The 17,500-nt window shown below is 38.2% G+C and overlaps 1 protein-coding gene across 3 annotated transcripts in view; it reads right to left on the minus strand.

Annotated features, from left to right (window-relative positions):
* Window positions 1-7: 7 nt before the first annotated feature.
* Window positions 8-17,500, minus strand: part of LOC128703196 (serine-rich adhesin for platelets-like) — a 32,552-nt gene continuing 15,059 nt past the window's right edge. Inside the window, exons 2-3 of one of the 3 annotated variants that reach the window (XM_053797783.2) lie at window positions 1,370-7,497; window positions 8-691 (exon numbers count right to left, since the gene is read on the minus strand). In XM_053797783.2, coding sequence (XP_053653758.2) covers window positions 1,399-7,497 — 6,099 coding nt within the window. In that variant the 3' untranslated portion in view covers window positions 8-691; window positions 1,370-1,398. Of the gene's footprint in view, window positions 692-1,125; window positions 7,498-17,500 lie in introns of those variants that run through there. The other 2 variants (XM_053797782.2, XM_070081599.1) reach the window with 2 other exon arrangements.

Consider the following 17,500-nt stretch of genomic DNA (forward strand, 5'->3'; position numbering starts at 1 on the left):
TTTTGTCTGAAGAAGCTGAAGTACTTCTCGAACGTGATGCATGACTGTCTAACTCATCTATATCTGAAGAAACTGAGGTGTCATCCTCACTAGCTAAAAAATACCTTAAGGGGCCAAAACTTTCATCATCTATTATCATGGTTCCAGCATTATGTTCATTAGCTTTATGATCACTAATACAGTGACGAACAGTCTCATACTTGTGGTAGCTTCTGAACTTACATTGTTTACATGCAAACCGTGTCCAACTGAAGTGTTGAGAGGCATGGCGTTTTAGTGTTGTGATTGTTTGATAACGTTTCTCACATGGAATACACGTTAGACGTGTCATGTTGCAGAATTCACTCATCATCATTTCAATTTTTCGTTGGTTTTCTTTTTCTTGCTCTTTAGGAATTTCAGGAACCTTAAATGTTTTCTGATTCTGTGGACTTTCTTCACGATTAGTTTTGTTAGGGCTGTGAGGAATCATAGTTTTCTTGTAATCCTTTCGTATTTGTATGGCTATCTTTTTCTCAGGAGTTTCAGAGCGCAGCCGAGGATTGAGAGGATTTTCTGGAAGAATGTCAGGTCGCATTTGTAACAGAGAGCAGAACTTATCATGTGATATCAAAGCTGATGCTGTCATGAACTTTCGGTCACATTTCACACAACGATGCTCCGGGGAACACCCACTCCGTAAATCATCTCTCTGAAATAAACAAAACTATCAATCATCTCTGAAACAAAGCTATCAATCATCTCTCTGAAACAAGGCAGCTATCAATCATCTCTGAAACAAAGCTATCAATCATCTCTCTGAAACAAGGTGGCTATCAATCATCTCTGAAACAAAGCTATCAATCATATCTGTGAAACAAACTGTGTGCTGTAATTTTTTTTTTGTGTGTGTGGGGGGGGGGGGCACTATTTCTTGGAACAGTACTCATGTTCAAAGACTTTTCTTCTTTATTTTAAACCACAGTTCACTGTGACATTATTAAAATTAGTATATACAGTATTAAAAGGAAACAGTATTACACAAGTGACAGGTCACCAGGAAAGCACCAACAATTTTAATTAGCATACATCATACTTTGCAATATGAACAGGTAAAAATTACAGGAGAAATATAAAAATACAAAATGATTGTAATGTAAAGTTTAAACATGTCTCCATGTACAGTACAAATGTATTTCATAATTTATTTACAATGCAGTATAATTCATAATGCAGTATGGCAATAGTATACACTAAATTATTAAATTCTTTCAGTAATCATAAACTATATAGAAAATTTTAAACATTATCTTTATTCTCATCTTGCTTATCATATGCCACATGATACAACAACCCTAAAGCAACCTAGATTATATAAACACTTACGTACATGTATACATTATCAGAGTAGCACATTTATCAGTGTAGATCATAATCATAGCTCAGATCACCAAATGTTGTCGGATCATGCATTACTGAAGCTTCGTCAAATGTAGTCCCGCCGTGAGTTGTGCTGAGATGGTCAGAACTCTCAGTCTCCAGCAACCTCAGATCCAGAATATTTTGTGTGGAAGATGATGGCTTATACAATGACTCGCTACAAACAGTTGAAATACTTTGGCTTTCTTCTTGCCTGGAGAATGAGGGTAAGTCTTTGCTAATAGATTCTTTGTGTAATTCAATATCTTTTGGTACAATCTTTCTTCTTGTATTATCAAGAGAAGAAATGTCACGTACTTCATTAGTGATACTGGCTTTCTTTTCATTTAAATATCCTTCCTTCATTTTCTTGCCTGTCACTTTGTATTGTACAGGAAAGCCAGAAAAAAATTCCCCTTGCATTTTTAGATCTGTGTTTTCCAATGTTCCAGGAAGTTGTGATTCCTTTTGAGCTTCATCTACTCTGCTAATGCCAGATCTGTCAGTTTGTGATACTTTCTTAGAAATAACTGTTGCCTTAGTAGTCATTACTAGTTTCCACAGTTCTTTATTTTTATCTTTCCTCCTCCAGCGCCACTGTGGGCTTGTGGGAAGGTGGGTCCAATCATCTCTCATTTTCTTGAGTACGCTTTCTTCTGAGGCTTCATCTTCACTGAAATATGAATAAAGTTTGTTTTCAGAAGTGGCATTGTCATACTTGTTTTCAATATCATTATCTTCAGTTTCATCTGGAGGCTTGAATTCTTGTACAAAAGCTTCATTACATACTGATGTTTGCTGTGTATCAATTTGCTGTCCTATATACCTTGACTTCTTTGTCATATTCATATCTGATAATTGACTTTCTGCCTTCAAATTGTAATAACCACCTTCAACACACTCATGCTCTCTCACTCTCTTTTTAAATCTTGACTGTGCTGATGCAGTTGTAAGGCATCTCTTTGCATTCAGTTTTGATGTGTCATCACTTTCATTTGTGTTCGAATTAACATGGGAAATAGTTTTTGCATTTAAACTAAGTTTGCTGGAAGTTGCACTTTCTACAGTAATGTGTTTTTCAGAATTCATTTCCAGTTCTTTGTTGAGATCAAACTCTTGCGTTAAACACTGACTTGTGTGACTATCATTAAGATGACTTGCCGCTTCTGCACAAGATTCCACATTATTGTGGTCATTTCTTTGGTTATTCTGTTTCTCTGTAAACTTTGTTGACAATGGGTCATCACCTCTATATGTTTGCACATTAGGCAGGCTCCTTACAGGATATGATGATTTTGACTCTGAGAGCATAAACTTATCTTTGAGGTTATAATCTGATTTGCTTGGCTGTATTTGGGAAGTAGAATGCTTCCCAAACTCCTTAACAGATTGATTAACAACTTTTAAGACTTCCATTTGCAACATCTCATATTTTTCTTTAGCTTTAACTTCTATGTTTAGTGCATCAAAGCCTTCAAATTCTAATTTAAGCTTACCTTCACTAGTTCTTTTGCTCCCTTTTGGCTTCAGATTTTCCATACCACAAGCGGAACTTTCTGTTTTTTTGCATTCTATTTCAAAGCTCTCTGTGATTTTTTCTGCTCCGTGTTTCAAACATCCTGCATTATCTTCACTGCTGACTGTGTTACTAGCAGGTGTGTCAGGATTTTGAGAAGTCTCAGACAGCACTATAGTATCTCCAGTCCTGTTGTGTTCAATACACACCGACATGCATTTTAATGTATCTGAAACATCACTACAATTGTCCAATGTTGCTACAAAATCTTCAGACCATTTGCTAGAAGTGGACAGTAATGTATTTTGAGAATCAGGTATTATATTATCTTTATCAGAGATTTCATCTTTTTTTTCTAAATCTGTTAGCCTGCTTTCACTTATTTTTTTATTTGTCATAAAACAGGCATACTCTTCATCTTCATTTCCATGAATGTTAAGGATTTTGCTAGTTGGATATTCACTGGGGATCTTGGGTCTACATTCTACCTTATCAGAAACATCGTGACTTAAATTAATTTCCACATCTCTCATTTTCACTGGCTGGTTATTGGCTTCCATGTTTGTTTTTCCTAAAGTTACAGATACAGCAGATCTTGGCTGTATAACTGCAGGAGTACACACTTTTGCTTGATTTAAAGGAGGAAGAACAGTCTTTGGAGGAGTTGCAGGCACAACTGTGGTTATGGCACGAGTTGAGGAAATAGTAGATGGTGTAACTTTATTTGCACATTGATCAGTAACTCTTTGATGGGCAAGAGATGCTGAACTAGTGTTAGTTTTGGGCTGGGTAACTGTTGTAGTGGTACTTTTACATAGGGATGTAGATGCAACTGTAGTTCCGGGAGAAGTAGCAGATCCAACTTTAGCCTCAAGCTGGGTCACAGATTCGGTGATTTTTACAGGCTGAAAAGATGCAGTGACAGGTCTTGGCTGGGTTACTGGTGCACTGAAACTTCTGGCTTGGATCACAGATGTAATGTTAGTTTTAGCCTGAGTAAGAGATGCAGTGGTAGTAATAGGCTGATTCTCAGATACCACAGTATTTCTGAGCTCAGTAGCAGATTCAATGGTAGTTGTTGGTTGGGACTCAGATGCAATAGCAGCTCTGGGCAGCACTACATTGTTTATCTTGGACTGGGATGTAGCTACAGTGACAGTTGTAGTTCCCGGTTGAAGTGTAGATGTAATGGTAGCAGTGGGCTGAGTTGCTGATGCAATATTAGTGCTGGAATGGGTCAAAGATGAAACGATAGCTCTAGAATCAGCCAATGATATGATGGAGGTTATTGGATGGGTCAGTGATGTTGTCAAATTTGTTGGATGGGACAACGATATAATGGAAGTGATTGGTTTGGTTACTGTTGTAGTGGTAGTTTTTGGCTGAGTCACAATTGTAGTGACTGTTCTAGGCTGGGTCCCACATGTAGTAATTGTTTTAGACTGGGTTACACATGTAGTGGTAGTTCTAGGTGGGGTCACACTTTTAGTGATAGTTCTGGGTTGGGTCACAGATACAGTGGTGGTTCTGGGTTGGGTCACATACACAGTGGCAGTTCTATGCTGGGTCAGAGATGTATTTCTAGGTGGGGTTATACATGCAGTGGTACTTTTGGGCTGGGGTATAGGTGTAGTGGCAGCAGTTGTAGATTGTGCTGATGCAGTGAGAGTTCTGACCTGGATACCAGACCCAGAAAGAGTTTTGGGCTGTGAAACAGAGGCAACACCAATTTTGGGTTGTGTCATGACACATCCAGCCATTGTTTGTGAGGTTGTGGTAATTCTAGTCTCAGTATTAGTGGCAGTGATACCTTTTGGTGGAGACAAGGCAGAAGATCCAACCTTTTGTTGAGTTACACTGGTGTTAATAGGTTTTGTGTGCATAACCGTTAATATGGTTGCTTGAAGTTCAGGTTCAGCTTCTAGAGTACCAGTACAAGCCAAAGATGGCAAACCGGCAGAAATCTTTGTGTCTGCCACCTGCATTTGGGGAATTTTGTGGTTCTGAGTATACAGCGCAGAAGTATTTGTCTGATACGGTACATGTGCGTTAATACCAGCATTGGGCACAGTAAAAGATGAAGATAGACAACTACTTTGGGTAGTGACTACAGCTGTTTCAGTTGATGAACAAGAAAGCAATGCAGATGTGCATGGCACTACTGAATCTAAAGGCAGGTCTTGTTCCAGTGTTGAAACAACAGACTCAACATTCGTCAATGTTAAACTTTTCAGGGATGCTTCTGATTTTAGACAGTGTGTTTCATGAGCATTAATTTTTGTCAATATTTCTGAGGCTGTTGAAACATGAGGCAAATGCAGATCAGATGATAATTCTTCTGAAGTCTGAGGCAAAATTGGCAAGGATACAAATGCTGCTGAAGATTTTGGAGATGTAGCATTGGATGTGGATACAGATAAAATATTTGGCTGGATTGCAGAGAGAGGAGAATCTGACTGGGTTACAGGAGGCAATGTTTCAGAATGAATTACAGACATTCCCATAGATTTTGATTTAGTTAAAGAAACTGAATAAGTTTTTGGTTTTAATGCAAATGTTGCAGGTTTAGTTTGGTTTAATAATGAAGATTCTGAAGTCTTTTCTAGCTCACTGGGAGAACTCTCATAAATTTCATTATTAGATAAATTCTTTATAGGTGATTTCAAGTCTCTGCATGCAGCAGGTGGTTCTGCAGAGATGTTTGCATAAATACTCTCCTCGGAACATTTAGGACGTACTAATCTTTCGGTATTATGCCCACCACCTGGGTGTTTGGGTATATATTGTGCATCAGTAGTTTCTTCTAAGTCTCCTTTGTACTGCCTTACAGACTTCTCTGAAAAACTTTCCTGCTGAGAATGTTCTGAACAAGTTTCTTCTATATCCCCCAGTTGGTAAATAGCAATCTTTTCACTAGCCTCCTGTGGCAGAGAAATATTTATATTTTCATGTTTTGTAGTTTCAGACAAAAGTCTGTAAGTGTTCTGGTCTTGCTTGTCTAAATTCTTGTAATCATTGTCATCTGCTTTACTTTCACAACAGACAGTGACACCACGATCTGATCTTTTATTATCTTTAGAATCCCTGACCAATTCTTTATACGTCTCACTCTCTTTCACTGTAATGTAATCTATATCTGAAAAATTTTCTTTTACATTTACTTTTTCCCTTAAATGCTCTTCCTTGACCTGCATTTCTGTATTTATAATTCCATCTAATATTATTTTGTCTACTAAATCCTTGTCAGTTACCAATATCTGTTCTGTTCTCATTATTTCTTGCTTAGGATTAGTCTCTCTCTCTTCAGATTTTTCTTGCTTCAGTTCTGTGACAAGGTCTAATGCAGGAGAAGCACTGCTGTTGGAAGACAGTCTCTTCTCTTTGTTGTCCTCCAACGAGCTAAGCTGCTTTCTCATGCCCAAGGTCTGTGATGTCAACCCTCTATTCAATAAAGTTTCTTTATTAGCTTGATATGAATCATCTACACTAGATTCAGATTTAATTTCCATCTTTACTGCAGACTCTTTGTCTACATCCATTTCTTCAGAAGACATCAGCACAGTTTGGAATTTCTCATTCTCATCTTCAGATTCATCTTTAGAAAAAATTAAATGGTTCATTGGCTCATTTTCCTCTTTCCCACCCTCAGACTCGGAAGGGGTAGTACTTCGACTCCACTCTTCTTCAAACAAATGAAGTTGTGTTGCCGTTTTGTGCACATCTTCTTCTGGCTGAGCTTCCCAACTAGATTTAACAAATGACACATCTGAACACCTATCGTCAGGGTAAGGAATAGTTACAAAGTTTAGCGATGGCTTGAACAAGCATTCTAAATCTTCATCTATGTCCTCGGAGAGGATAATATTTCCTGATGATACCCTAGTTGGAGTTGCCAACTGAATACTTGGCAACTCTTCCACTGGTGTTGTTACTTTTGAGCTTTCTGGACCACATTCCTTTTCACGTTTATTATTGCCTAATTCTTTACTATCTAGAGCTTCATTTTTCCTCAAAGTTAACGTCTTGCGTATAATACTTTTAGAATCTGTTACTTTAACACCGTCTTTAATATGGGATACAGGGTTAAATTTTTCTTTCTCAGCCTGAGAGAGATAAGAAAGGCTGAATTTCATGTCACATTTAGGTTTTTCATCATCAGAAAAATGTTCTTGGTTTTCACTACGCTCACTAAACACAAAATCACTTGACCTTTCATGGCTACCACTATCAGTATACTGTCCAGCCCTTTCCAATACTGGTTCCTCTATAGCAATCCTCTGGACACTTTTCCTGTTTTTTCTTTTACTTTTAAACTCTTTTTCTTTAATCACTATCTCTTTTAATTCTTCCACGTCATCAGAAACATTGTCACTTGTCTCATGGAAGAAATCTATCCCGTAGTTTCCACAAATGCTTCTTCTGTTCCTTAAACGTGCTCCAGTTTCAACGTTGACTAGTACAGCTTTGGGCTCAAAGTTGCAAATGATGTGAGTCGCAACATGGGCTAAACTCGCTGCTCTCGTTATGAACATCTTGTGACACACATTACACATCCAACGCACACCCTCTTTGGATCTCCACCCCTACGGAAAAAAAGAGAAAAAGGTGCTTCTAGTTTGTTGTATGCCGTACACAGGCAAAATAATTTCTTTAAATATATTTAGCAATAAATAGTTTTATATCTTTGTTAAAGAAAAACATGTCTAAGAAATCTCCTATCATCCTGAACTGAACACATGTAATACACAGCAAACTGCTGATGGCTTGAGAGTTACCAGCAGAAGGAACATACTATTCCTTACAACAGGAAAAAAGAAAAAAAGTCCAATTGGTAAATCATTTAATAATATTAATTCTTGATTTTACTTTGACAGTAAAGAGGAATGAGCACCCTTTTCTCTTCTTTTCTAAGAGGTTAAAATTCAGTGGGCAGAAAAAAGCCCATCTGAAGGTAACTCCGTAGATCCACCGCAGTACATTCACAAACCACTAATGAATAAGTAATCTACGTTTCTACAGTTCATAAACCAAATAAAGCTACCAACTTTTTTTCTACATTAATGTTCACTCTCACAATCTCAACAGGAAAGCACAACATAAATAATTTATAGGCAGGCTGTACCAGTTGTACCAACTAAAGGTTGCAAAAGTGATAGGCATTACAAAAGTACTGTACATGCTAATTTTTTAAATGGGTTTTGAGTGTTCCTACTCCTGCAGCCTAGCCCTGGACCAGGCTTGTCTGGTGCTTGCCTGGGTATCTCTTGCCTAAGTATCTCTTATCCACAACATACTCAGATTGGAAATGGAAGCTAGACAATGTCTCAAGTCTGCCCTAGAGCATTATGAATTTGTCCATATCCTCGTCCAAACAGTGGATTAGTTGTGAACTGTTCCAGTTGTGGATTGGTATTTATTCTTCCAAGTAATAAACACTCCATTGAATTGAATGGGACTGCAATTTATCGGACTTTGGAGATAAGGATAAAATCCGCTGGGTCATTTGATTCCGAAACAACAGACAAAGTTCAGTTGTTAAAGAATTTGACAATATGACTTACTGATAGCAGCCACCCTCACAACCCCCGTTAGTTTGTTGAGTCTGTTTATCTTGGACTTAACCCCCTTAAATGTTGTTGCAGATTTTCCTTCCAGTGTTGTGTTGTGTAGTACACAGTGCCCTTATACCCACAAACCAATACAGAGCCCGAGGAACCCAGAATTTTTCAGCTGACTGTTTTACAATTCTTCTTGATAGCAGTAGTGTGGTGGGGATATAATAAGCCACTTGACCATTTTTGTTTTGCTTCCAACAAACTGGCCATCTCCCACTGAGGCAGGGTGACCCAAAACAGAAGAAGCACTTCACCATCACTGTCTTGCAGAGGAGCACTAATACTACAGTTCAAAACTGCAAATATCCCCATTTGTGAAGCCACTCACAATTGTGCTTATCGCAGCCTTCAACTTTTAGTTCTTGGTGAAAATACAGTGGGCCCCCGGTTTACGATCAGCTCCCAATTATGTAAGTGTGTTTATGTAAGCCCATTTGTATGTGTATGTTTGGGGGTCTGAAATGGACTAATCTAATTCACAATATTCCTTATGGGAACAAATTCGTTCAGTAATGGCACCTGAACATACGTCTGGAATGAAATAATATCGTAAGCCGGGGGTCCACTGTACTTCGCCTATTCCCTTTTAATTCTATCAGAAAGAGGAACACTCCATGTACTGCTGATAAAATCCTTCAAATAAAACATTATCAACTTCTTTGTTAAGAGCCCCATGTAAAGTTTTTTACACTTAGCAATGGCTTTTCCATCATCAGTATTAGAATAATAGTATATTAATATTTTTTAATCTTTAATCACAGTTGATTTTCTTAAATAAACACTTTCTTACAGGAGTGTAGGCCACCAAAAAATTAAATAACTAAAAAGACATACTTTAAAAAAATACTGAAAACTTACCATTTTATGATGTGATGAAGTTTGACAAACTGAAGCTTAATACAACTTGGTGTATTATACAAACTTATTTACGTATGTATATCCTTCTCCCCCTTCCAATTAAACCTACACTTTTACAATACCTTTTATTCAGAGCACCTCTGCAAAAACAGTGATTATGTATGAGTGAGGTGAAAGTGTTGAATGATCGTGAAAGTATTTTCTTTTTGGGGATTTTCTTTCTTTTTGGGTCACCCAGCATCGGTGGGGAACGGCTGACTTGTTGGGGGGGGGAAAAAAATAATAAAAAAATAAATATATGTATATATACAGTGGACACCCGCATAATGATATTATTTCAATCCAGAAGTCTGTTTGGGTGCCGTTATAGACCGAATTTGTTCCCATGAGAAATATTGTGAATTAGATTAGTCCATTTCAGACCCCCAAAAATACACCTACAAAAGCACTTACAAAAATACACTTACATAATTGGTCGAGTTGGGAGCTGATCGTTATGCGGGGGTCCACTGTATATACACCTACCATCCGACTTACGACCGAGTTCGGTTCCGAGAAACTGGTCGTAAGTCGAAATGGTCATAAGTCGAACTTTACTACTGAATATCAACTATATATATATATATATATATATATATATATATATATATATATATATACAGTGGACCCCCGCATAACGGACGCCTTGCATAGCGGACAATCCGCATAGCGGACGCTTTAATCGCTAAAATTTTGCCCCGCATAGCGCCCAAAAACCCGCTCAGCGGCCTTCGTCCGAGACGCGTCCAATGTGCGGCCTGAGCCACGCTCACATGTTCCGCGGGTGGCATTGTTTACCAGCCAGCCTCCGCGGTAACATCCAAGCATACAATCGGAACATTTTGTATTATTACAGTGTTTTTGGTGATTTTTTTCTGGAAAATAAGTGACCATGGGCCCCAAGAAAGCTTCTAGTGCCAACCCTACAGCAATAAGGGTGAGAATTACTATGGAGATGAAGAAAAAGATCATTGATAAGTATGAAAGTGGAGTGCGTGTCTCCGAGCTGGCCAGGTTGTATAATAAACCCCAATCAACCATCGCTACTATTGGTGGTACAGCTGCTGCTGCTGCTGTATCACCGTCAGCTGCTGCTGCACTGTCAGCTGCTGCTGCTGTACCACCGTCAGCTGCTCCTGCTGCTGTAGTACCGTCTGCTGCTGCTGTAGCATCATCTGCTGCTGCTGTAGCATCGTCTGCTGCTGCTGTAGCATCGTCTGTTGCTGCTGTAGCATCGTCTGTTGCTGCTGTACCACCGTCAGCTGCTGCTGCTGCTGTAGCATCGTCTGCTGCTGCTGCTGCTGTAGCATCGTCTGCTGCTGCTGTAACATCGTCAGTTGCTGCTGTAGCATCGTCTGTTGCTGCTGTAGCATCGTCTGTTGCTGCTGTACCACCGTCAGCTGCTGCTGCTGCTGTAGCATCGTCTGCTGCTGCTGTAACATCGTCAGCTGCTGCTGCTGCTGCTGTAGCACCGTTGTTGGTGTGGCTTATTGAGAATACCAAGAAACAATTAACCCCAGAGGATTTGCCACCCAGGATAGCCCAAAAAAGTCAGTGTCATCGAAGACTGTCTAACTTATTTCCATTGGGGTCCTTAATCTTGTCTCCCAGGATGCAACCCACACCAGTCGACTAACACCCAGGTGAACAGGGAAAATGCCTGGAACTAGTGCTCATATTGGTGAATTTAGAGCCAGCAAAGGTTGGTTTGAGAGATTTAAGAATCGTAGTGACATACACAGTGTGATAAGGCCTGTTCTGGAAGAAAATACCAAACAGGACCTACAGTACTCAGGAGGAAAAGGCACTCCCAGGACACAGTGTCTCATCAGTCATTGCTGCATCTTCAATAAAGGTAAGTGTCATTTATTCTTCATTTAGTAGAGTAGTACATGCACAATATATATTGTGCATGTACTACTCTACTATTGTGCATGTATCCTTCTCTTTGTGTGTAGGAAAATGTATATTTCATGTGGTAAAATTTTTTTTTTCAAACTTTTGGGTGTCTTGCACGGATTAATTTGATTTCCATTATTTCTTATGGGGAAAATTCATTCACATAGCGAACATTTCGCATAACAGCCAGCCCTCTTGCACGGATTAAGGTCGCTATGCGGGGGTCCACTGTATATATATATATATATATATATATATATATATATATATATATATATATATATATATATATATATATATTTATATATATATATATATATATATATATATATATATATTTTTTTTTTTTTTTTTATTATCACACCGGCCGATTCCCACCAAGGCAGGGTGGCCCGAAAAAGAAAAACTTTCACCATCATTCACTCCATCACTGTCTTGCCAGAAGGGTGCTTTACACTACAGTTTTTAAACTGCAACATTAACACCCCTCCTTCAGAGTGCAGGCACTGTACTTCCCATCTCCAGGACTCAAGTCCGGCCTGCCGGTTTCCCTGAATCCCTTCATAAATGTTACTTTGCTCACACTCCAACAGCACGTCAAGTATTAAAAAACCATTTGTCTCCATTCACTCCTATCAAACACGCTCACGCATGCCTGCTGGAAGTCCAAGCCCCTCGCACACAAAACCTCCTTTACCCCCTCCCTCCAACCCTTCCTAGGCCGACCCCTACCCCGCCTTCCTTCCACTACAGACTGATACACTCTTGAAGTCATTCTGTTTCGCTCCATTCTCTCTACATGTCCGAACCACCTCAACAACCCTTCCTCAGCCCTCTGGACAACAGTTTTGGTAATCCCGCACCTCCTCCTAACTTCCAAACTACGAATTCTCTGCATTATATTCACACCACACATTGCCCTCAGACATGACATCTCCACTGCCTCCAGCCTTCTCCTCGCTGCAACATTCATCACCCACGCTTCACACCCATATAAGAGCGTTGGTAAAACTATACTCTCATACATTCCCCTCTTTGCCTCCAAGGACAAAGTTCTTTGTCTCCACAGACTCCTAAGTGCACCACTCACTCTTTTTCCCTCATCAATTCTATGATTCACCTCATCTTTCATAGACCCATCTGCTGACACGTCCACTCCCAAATATCTGAATACGTTCACCTCCTCCATACTCTCTCCCTCCAATCTGATATTCAATCTTTCATCACCTAATCTTTTTGTTATCCTCATAACCTTACTCTTTCCTGTATTCACCTTTAATTTTCTTCTTTTGCACACCCTACCAAATTCATCCACCAATCTCTGCAACTTCTCTTCAGAATCTCCCAAGAGCACAGTGTCATCAGCAAAGAGCAGCTGTGACAACTCCCACTTTGTGTGTGATTCTTTATCTTTTAACTCCACGCCTCTTGCCAAGACCCTCGCATTTACTTCTCTTACAACCCCATCTATAAATATATTAAACAACCACGGTGACATCACACATCCTTGTCTAAGGCCTACTTTTACTGGGAAAAAATTTCCCTCTTTCCTACATACTCTAACTTGAGCCTCACTATCCTCGTAAAAACTCTTCACTGCTTTCAGTAACCTACCTCCTACACCATACACTTGCAACATCTGCCACATTGCCCCTCTATCCACCCTGTCATACGCCTTTTCCAAATCCATAAATGCCACAAAGACCTCTTTAGCCTTATCTAAATACTGTTCACTTATATGTTTCACTGTAAACACCTGGTCCACACACCCCCTACCTTTCCTAAAGCCTCCCTGTTCATCTGCTATCCTATTCTCCGTCTTACTCTTCATTCTTTCAATTATAACTCTACCATACACTTTACCAGGTACACTCAACAGACTTATCCCCCTATAATTTTTGCACTCTCTTTTATCCCCTTTGCCTTTATACAAAGGAACTATGCATGCTCTCTGCCAATCCCTAGGTACCTTACCTTCTTCCATACATTTATTAAATAATTGCACCAACCACTCCAAAACTATATCCCCACCTGCTTTTAACATTTCTATCTTTATCCCATCAATCCCGATTCAATTATATTCCTGTCGACCATGGACTTGCTTGATACTACTTTCTCAACTTTTTGAAAATCAATTGGATGGTTAAAATCTCTTACATGAATAAATAGAGCATTGGAATCTTGTCCAGTTCTAATGCTATATTTATGTTGTTTTAATCTTAGTTCGAGATTTTTACCAGTTTGACCGTAATAAACTTTATCGCAAATTTTACAAGGAATCTTATAGACACATCCATCAGCATTTTGGGGGAATTCTTTATCAAAAGTTTTTTTACTGTATCGAGATTTTTGAATACAACTTTAATATTAAAAGTCTTAAGAAGAGAAGGCATATCAACCAAGTTTTCATGGTAAGGGAGAACCAACATATTTTTATTTGAATAAGGCTGGTTGTCCCTTTTTGGGTTGTAAAAAGTATTTCTGGCAACTTTAAATAAAAATATGTTGGTTCTCCCTTACCATGAAAACTTGGTTGATATGCCTTCTCTTCTTAAGACTTTTAATATTAAAGTTGTATTCAAAAATCTCGATACAGTAAAAAAACTTTTGATAAAGAATTCCCCCCAAAATGCTGATGGATGTGTCTATAAGATTCCTTGTAAAATTTGCGATAAAGTTTATTACGGTCAAACTGGTAAAAATCTCGAACTAAGATTAAAACAACATAAATATAGCATTAGAACTGGACAAGATTCCAATGCTCTATTTATTCATGTAAGAGATTTTAACCATCCAATTGATTTTCAAAAAGTTGAGAAAGTAGTATCAAGCAAGTCCATGGTCGACAGGAATATAATTGAATCTTGTTTCATAAAAAGCAGTTTTGACAATAATATGAATATTTCCTTTGGTTTATATAAATTAGATCCATTTATAATTAATAGAATTTGGGAAGAATTTAATAATACACTGGACAAATAATCTTTAAAATTTCTTATTTCTTGGGTAGAATAGTTTGTGGGGTGAGTTGTGCCAAGGACCTTTCCAAGTTGGCTCGCCGCGCGTCACGTGTTTAAACCGTTGTGGGATCTGATAGTGAGGTGCCGACCAGACCCCTTAAATAGCTTCCTTGGATGCTTTACTTTCATAGTTCCTTGATAATGTGAGTAGTCACGAAAGCGCTTGGAATTTCTCTATTCTTTCAGAGTGGTTGTTTTGCATATTCTGAAATCACCTGTTTACTGTGATCTTATTGTATATATATATATATATATATATATATATATATATATATATATATATATATATATATATATATATATATATATATATATATGTATATACGTATAAATATACAGTGGACCCCCGCATAACGATTACCTCCGAATGCGACCAATTATGTAAGTGTATTTATGTAAGTGCATTTGTACGTGTATGTTTGGGGGTCTGAAATGGACTAATCTATTTCACAATATTTCTTATGGGAACAAATTCGGTCAGTACTGGCACCTGAACATACTTCTGGAGTGAAAAAATATCGTTAACCGGGGGTCCACTGTATATGTGTATGTATATATATATATATATATATATATATATATATATATATATATATATATATATATATATATATATATATATATATATATATATATATATATATATATATATATATATATATATATATATATATATATATATATATATATTTTCAACAAGTCGGCCGTCTCCCACCGAGGCAGGGTGACCCAAAAAAGAAAGAAAATCCCCAAAAAGAAAATACTTTTATCATCATTCAACACTTTCACCACACTCGCACATTATCACTGTTTTTGCAGAGGTGCTCAGAATACAACAGTTTAGAAGCATACACATATAAAGATACACAACATATCCCTCCAAACTGCCAATATCCCAAACCCCTCCTTTAAAGTGCAGGCATTGTACTTCCCATTTCCAGGACTCAAGTCCGACTATATGAAAATAACCGGTTTCCCTGAATCCCTTCACTAAATATTACCCTGCTCACACTCCAACAGATTGTCAGGTCCCAAGTACCATTCGTCTCCATTCACTCCTATCTAACACGCTCACGCACGCTTGCTGGAAGTCCAAGCCCCTCGCCCACAAAACTTCCTTTACCCCCTCTCTCCAACCCTTTCAAGGACGACCCCTACCCCTCCTTCCTTCCCCTATAGATTTATATGCTTTCCATGTCATTCTACTTTGATCCATTCTCTCTAAATGACCAAACCACCTCAACAACCCCTCTTCTGCCCTCTGACTAATGCTTTTATTAACTCCACACCTTTTCCTAATTTCCACACTCCGAATTTTCTGCATAATATTTACACCACACATTGCACACACACACACCTACCATCCGACTTACGACCAAGTTCGGTTCCGAGAAACCGGTCGTAAGTCGAAATGGACGTAAGTCGAACTTTACTACTGAATATCAACATAACATTATTGTAATGACTATTTTATTGTTTTATTTTGGTATTTCACATTTTACTTTACTTTTTATACTGATAGTACTGTATTTTATACTGTAAGGTTTAGGATAAACACTGTACAACACAAACACTTGTTTATTTCCCAGAAATTTGGCATAAAAAACACGTTCGTAAGTCGAGTCGTCGTATGTCGAGCAGGTCGTAAGTTGGATGGTAGGTGTGTATATATATACACCTACCATTCGACTTACGACCGAGTTCGGTTCCGAGAAACCGGTCGTAAGTCGAAATGGTCGTAAGTCGAACTTTATTACTGAATATCAACAAAACATTTTTGTAATGACTTTATTTTATTGTTTTATTTTGGTATTTCATGTTTTACTTTACTTTTTATGCTGTTAGTACTGTATTTTATACTGTAAGGTTTAGGATAAACACTGTGTACAACACAAATTATTTCCCAGAAATTTGGCATAAAAAACACGGTCGTAAGTCAAGTGGTCGTAAGTCGAGCAGGTCGTAAGTCGGATGGTAGGTGTATGTATGTATGTATGTATGTATGTATGTATGTATGTATGTATGTATGTATGTATGTATGTATGTATGTATGTATATATATATATATATATATATATATATATATATATATATATATATAATATATATATATATATACATACATACATATATATATGTACGTATTTACATATACATATATACAGTGGACTCTTTGATAATTGTTAATGTACATAACGTTAACTATACTGGCAGCATTTTGACGCAGATTTTGCCTCGTGATATCGCTTAAAAACCCGGGTCAACGCTGTTCGCCCGAGACGCTGTCAACGTAAGCGGCCTGCCAGCTCATATGTTCGCCAGGTATTGTTTAACAGCCAGCCCGCGTAACATCCAAGCATACAATCGAACATTTTCGACATTACAGTGTTTTTGGTGATTTATCCAGGCTATGCACCAGGCCCTAAGAAAGCTGAAAGCAACCCTACAGCAATAAGGAATTACTATAGAGATGAAGCAGAAAGAGATCATTGATAAGTATGGTGCGGAGCGCGGTTCTCGTGCTGGCCAGGTTGTATAATAAACTTCAGTCAACCATCGCTTACTATTGTGGGCAAATAAAAAGGCAATCGGCTGTGCTTGTTCTTGCCAGTTCAACTGTGTTTTCAAACAGAGGATCGTAAGTGATGGGAAGATGTTGAGACCTTATTGGTGGATAAAATGAAAAATGGATATCTCTCAAGTGATCATATGAAGGCTTGTAAAGTTAAAATTAGGATTTAATTAAAAATGCCTGCAACTAGTGATGATGTGAGTGGAATTTAAGGCCAGCAAAAGGTTTGAGAGATTTAAGAAGGTAGTGGCATACATATAGTGTGATATATATGGTGAGGCTGCTGTCTGAACCATAAAGCAGCTGAAAATATGTGCAGTGAATCAAGGAGTACATAGACAGTGAAGGACTGAAACCTGAACAAGTGTTTAATTGTGATGAAACAGGCCTGTTTTGGAAGAAAATGCCAAGCAGGACTCACATACCAGAGGAAAAGGTACTCCCAGGACATAGTTTCCATGAGTGACAGTTTACTTCTATTGATGTTCCACGTTAGTGTGATTGCAAAAGGGAAGCCTTTATTAGTGTATCACCTGTGAAACTCCCAGAGCTGCCCAGGCAAAACACCATCCTCAAGGCTAAT

Source organism: Cherax quadricarinatus, unplaced genomic scaffold (genome assembly GCF_038502225.1).
Source record: "Cherax quadricarinatus isolate ZL_2023a unplaced genomic scaffold, ASM3850222v1 Contig3287, whole genome shotgun sequence".
Classification (NCBI taxonomy): domain Eukaryota; kingdom Metazoa; phylum Arthropoda; class Malacostraca; order Decapoda; family Parastacidae; genus Cherax; species Cherax quadricarinatus.